This window comes from Microtus ochrogaster, linkage group LG5, assembly GCF_000317375.1.
Source record: "Microtus ochrogaster isolate Prairie Vole_2 linkage group LG5, MicOch1.0, whole genome shotgun sequence".
NCBI lineage: Eukaryota > Metazoa > Chordata > Mammalia > Rodentia > Cricetidae > Microtus > Microtus ochrogaster.
In genome coordinates, this window is record NC_022031.1 from 64,213,250 (window position 1) to 64,218,569 (window position 5,320).

Below are 5,320 nucleotides of genomic sequence, written 5' to 3' on the forward strand. Positions count from 1 at the left end.
ATCAGTCCCTATCACGTTACCAACAGTGCAGCTACATCAGTCCCTATCACGTTACCAACAGTGCAGCTACATCAGTCCCTATCACGTTACCAACAATGCAGCTGTGCTGCCAACTCCAGCTACTCTGGTCTTGACCCTCACCCACCTGCTGTGGCCCTCTCTGCCCCTTAGGAAGCCACAGTGCACCCAAAGCTGGTGCCTTCAGCATCAGTAGACAACTACCCCATGACATCCCTAGGTGGTTTTTCTAGGTGTTGGATTACCTACATATTTTTGGTGAAGGATTACATGCATTGCTTCCCCCATGAACCAACATCCAGGCTAACCCAAATTGCTATGCTTGAGATCATGAGCTCTTGAGAGCCTCAACTGCTCATCCAGTACCAGGTTAGACCCACAGTACCAAGCTTCTCCTGCCCAGAACACCAACTGTCAGGACACTGCCTCAACTCACAGGAGTCTTGGAAGGATAGAAATGGGCTTCCAACTTTTAAAAAGTCTTACCTAATACATTTATAATGAAGCCCATAGAATTTTAATCCAGTGTGATGGGTAAAAATAGACAGGAGTCTGCGTTAAAATGAAAGACAATAATGAGGAGTGAGTCAGTCAGAAAACCAAGGATCCCGAAGATGAACAGGGGAAGAGATAAAAGATCATGAAGCAGAGAAAGAACGTGATCGTGGAAACAGAAAGAAACAGAGAGAACCAAACATGGAGGACCTACAGAAGGAGGAGATCGGGAAGGAGAGAGAAAAGAAACCCACATAGCCAACAAGACAGGGGAGACAAAAAGAAAGAGCAGGCACGCAGAGTCAATCCACAGCCCTGTCTCTCCTCCCAAGTCTATCTCTCAGGGGAAAAAAATAAATCAGTAAATAAAATGACAGGGTCCCAAAAGTCCTCATCCAAATCTCGTCCACTTTGCTACAATGGAAATGGGGAGTGAGGGTTGGGCTGGCTGCTAGGGAAAGGATGGAGATTATTAGCATCTTCTAAAAAGCTGTGCCTTTTTATAATCCTGTTCACTGTTCTGTTTCTTTGATCATCCCTGCTCAAGCCATGCTGTGAATTACCCACACTGGGGAGAAGAAATTGAACCTCCCAGACAAAAGTTTCTGAACCAGAGAGGGGACAAAGGTCAGGTATAACATTCTCATCCTCCTCCACACACACTCCAGACACTGACAGCCCTGGGCCTTGGTCGTGTGCGCTACCTACTCTGAGAAAAAAAAAAACCCTGAGTTTCAAGTTCTGACCCCAAATTATTCAGAGACACAATGCTGTCCACCTCTGTTTCAGAGGGTGCACCTCCCAAGGCCTGCTACATAAAGTCGTGGTGAGAATCTAGTAAACAAAACACTTGTCTAGCTCTAGCGATTTCCTCCCCCGCCCCGTGTTTGTGTTTGTTTATATATACAGGCATTACACATTTTCTTTCTATATAGTCATAAATTTTAATAAAGGATTTGGTTCACAGTTATGACAAAAATGTTCTAATAACATCCATTTAAATCCAGTCTCTTGGCAGTGTTCTGGGTCTCTCCAGAGTTTGCTGTCTCAAAGACGTCACCTTCATCAAAACTATTCAGCCCAGTCAAAAGCCTTCCTCTAGTAAGTCATGCTGCTGGCAGTTTCGAGACTTTGCCTGCCTTACCACCCACAGCATCTTCCCACACGCCAAACCTCCCAGCCACGACAGAGTCAGTGGCATTCCCCTGTTCTTCACAAGATAACTCTGATGGACATCCAGCCTTCCCAGTTACACGTCAAGCCTCTTCCCCACAACTCTTTCCTGTCTCCTCTCTCCCCTTCTCTGTCCACATCCAACTCTCTGTTGGTCTCTAAATACATCTGCCCTTCCCCTCCACCAGGCCTCTATCCAGGGATGATCCCGACTCTTGGTCCTCTTTCTCTGTTCTGTTGTTTTGAAAAACAATCTCAAATGCATCTTATTCCTGGATCTAATCACGGGCTACAGGAAGAAGCTGTCACCCCTGTCTCAGAGTTTCTAGATCCCTTGAAACCTGCGTTCACTATGACTTACACCTCAACCTCTGGTAAACATGGATCATAGCAACCGTGAGGTGTGCAAGTTCAGACTGTCTGTTTACATCTGGAGGGATGCAGGGCTCAGCCCGGACTCGATTGGGAATGCGCGCAATGAACACAGGAGGAATAGGCAGACATACCTTTCTGTGCTTTAATGAGCTGCTTCCCGATCTCTAGAGTCACATAGGCTGTGCCGTTGAGAACAATGTCAGTTATGGCCTTCCAAGCATTAGGGGACAGTCTTTCAGTGGGAGAAATAAAGTTCCCCGCTGCGTTGTTTATCACCACCTAAAATAAATAAAGCAAAAGTGAAGTCGGATTCCCCTCTGTATGCTGTGAATGTGTTTTATTACCATTAGTTAATAAAGAACCTGCTTTGGGCCTATGGCAGCGCAGAATAGAGCAAGGCAGGAATTCCAAGCAGAGATAGGGGAGAAAAGAAGGCAGAGTCAAAGAGAAGCCATGTAACTGACGAAGGAGAAAGATGTCTGCCCTGGAACCTTACCAGTAAACCACGAGCCTCATGGTAAAATACAAAATAATAGGAATGGGTTAATTTAAGATGTAAGAATTAGTAAATAAGAATCTTGAGCTAATAGGCTGAGCAGTGTTTTAATTAATACAGTTTCTGTGTGATTATTTCGGGTCTGGGCAGCAGGGAAATGAACAAGCAGCCCCTGACTACAGCAAAGCATCAGAAAGTATATCTGAATGTCCCAGTCAGCAACGAAGCAATCCCATGAGATTCACTTGGTTTTATGTTTCTTGAGTCTGTAGAAACGACCTGAGAAATTCTGAGAAATTTCCTAATCTCAGAATCCCCGAGTCCTATCTTTCAGTTAGCATAGACTCTAGAGACAACGGATATCGGGAAGGGTGTGTCCAATGTCACTACACTTTACTTCATTAACCGTAGGAGGTCTTTGAGGGAGCTGTGCTGGTACAGACTGGTAATGACAGCATCAGGAAAGGTGAGACAAGAGAACCGAGAAAATGACAAGCCAGCCTGTGATACACAGGAAGTTCAGGCTGGCATGGGCGATATGGAGAGGAACTTCCTATCCCAACCTCCACCCACATCTGAAATCCCCAGATTGAAGCCTTTTAGGTTACACGCTCCTCTAATATTTGGTAGTGGACTTCTTCACTGGTGGTCACTCCCTCTCTCCCAGGGAGCAGTCTGCTGGGCTCTGCAGTACTTCAGGACTACAGGGCTCTCTGAAGTAGCTTTTCTCAGAGAAAAGTGTTCTCTTTGAGACGATGGGAGGAAATAGCTTTTCTCTAATCAAGTAACAGCAAAGTAGTCATCACCTCTAAGGTCTAGATAGCAGAAATGTGGGATTCCTCATGACTTCCCCATTCTGTGCCAATCTCCTCCACTGAGAGACGCGGATCATTATTAGGAAAAGCAAACCCAATTAATCGGCTACGACTCTACTCTTGTTATTGTATAATCTCATTAAATAAAGTGAAATCAAGTTTGCTCTACAATTACAAATGTGTTCTCTGGGTAGTCCCGTAGGGCGAAGGGAGAGCAGTCCACTTAACCTTTGCTCTGCTTTAAGCCCAGCCAGCATTTCCCACCCTGGCTCTCACTGACATCAACAGCTCCTTCCCTCTGTGTGTCCTGATGGTGTTCTCAGAGGCTATGAAAAGCTTCAGTCCCGTGATGCTTACATCAGGAAGCCCTGCCACTTGGATCAGCTCCAGCACGGTGTTGCGCACCATCTCAGGATCCCGGACATCACACCGGATTGCGTGCACCTGCACAATGAACGCGAGCAGAAGAAAGAACTCAGACATTTCCAGGCTTCCTAAACCAGAACTTCAAAGAAACCATGCAAACGTCATCATCTGCACATCAGATTTAAAGAGCTGCTTTTCCATCTACCTTATTCCCAGTCTGAGAAGAAATCTCTTCCGCAGTAGCTTTCAAAACATCAAGATTCCTAGAAATAAACACAGGAAACATCTCATGAGTTCTAAAAAGCTCTCATATTATACTTTCTTTTTTAAGTTCCTAAGATAAGGAACACAGAGAAGTGGCAGCTTAAAGAAAAGCATTTCTGTTAAAGTGTGAAAATTGTACTTACAGAAAAATCAAGTTGATTTCATTTTTAAAACTAAGTTGAAATAATTTTCATATATCTGAAACTAATTCACAGAATTAGTTCTAACTTTAGCATGTTTATATTTCAAATTATGTGGAGGGTTTTGGTTTGGTTTGGAAACAGGAACTCAGGAAGTCCAGACCAGTCTCCAATTCTCTACGCATTAGACAGTGGCCTTGAATTCCTCATCCTCCTGCCTCAACCTCCCTTGGGCTAGGGTTAAAGCTTGTGCGGTCACACCTGCTTACTTATCCATTTCAATTGTTTCCTCGAGTAGAATCATTATGTTCATTCTTTAACCAAAGAACTTTATCTCTGTTATAGTCCACACAGGTTTCAGATTAATTTTATAAGTTTAGATAACCCTGCATTCAATCTTATATCCTTGAAACACAAAACACAAACCATGAATGTGAACTGTTTAGCATTAAAGTTAAAGAGGTATTTTTAAACTCTCAAAACTATTACCTTAAGAACATAATGGATGTTCTAGCCGATTTACATCTGTCAATGAAATACTAACAGTCACTTAGGTGACTACTTGGGCAAAGTTCTTAAAGGTCCAGATTTCATAGTAAGATGGTATACTAGACTTTTTCTTTTGGGCCACCAACCAGCTCCCAAATCATGACATGGAGACTTATTACTAGTTATGAGTGCTCAGCCTGGCTTAGGCTGGTTTTTTTGCTAGCTCTTATAACTTAACCTGTTTCTCTTCATTCTCTTCTTGTACATTTTGCCTCAGGGCTTTTAACCTTCCTTTCTTCTTTCTTTCTTTCTCTCTTCCTTTCCTTTCTTCTCTGTATGTGTATCTTACTTTCCTGCTGTGTCCATGGCTGGCTGCCTGTCGACTTCCTGGCTTCTGGCCCAGGGCATGTCCCTCTCTTTCTCCCTCATTTTCTCCTTTTTCTCTCAAGTCTAGATTTCTCCACCTACTTGTTCTCTCTACCTGCCAGCCCCACCTATCCTTTCTCTGCCTAGCTATTGGCCATTCCGATCAATCAGGCACCTTAGGCAGGCAAGGTGAAAGCATAACACATATTTACATAATTAAACAAATGTAGCATAAACAAATGAAACACATCTTTACATTGTTAACAAATGCAGCATAAACAAATGAAACACATCTTCACATTGTTAACAAATGCAGCATAAAC

The 5,320-nt window shown here is 43.5% G+C and overlaps 1 protein-coding gene across 1 annotated transcript in view; it reads right to left on the minus strand.

Annotated features, from left to right (window-relative positions):
- Positions 1-5,320, minus strand: part of Decr1 (2,4-dienoyl-CoA reductase 1) — a 25,266-nt gene that overhangs the window by 5,309 nt on the left and 14,637 nt on the right. Inside the window, exons 3-5 of the mRNA XM_005362334.2 lie at positions 3,944-4,001; positions 3,730-3,816; positions 2,193-2,340 (exon numbers count right to left, since the gene is read on the minus strand). Coding sequence (XP_005362391.1) covers positions 2,193-2,340; positions 3,730-3,816; positions 3,944-4,001 — 293 coding nt within the window. The remainder of the gene's footprint in view (positions 1-2,192; positions 2,341-3,729; positions 3,817-3,943; positions 4,002-5,320) is intronic.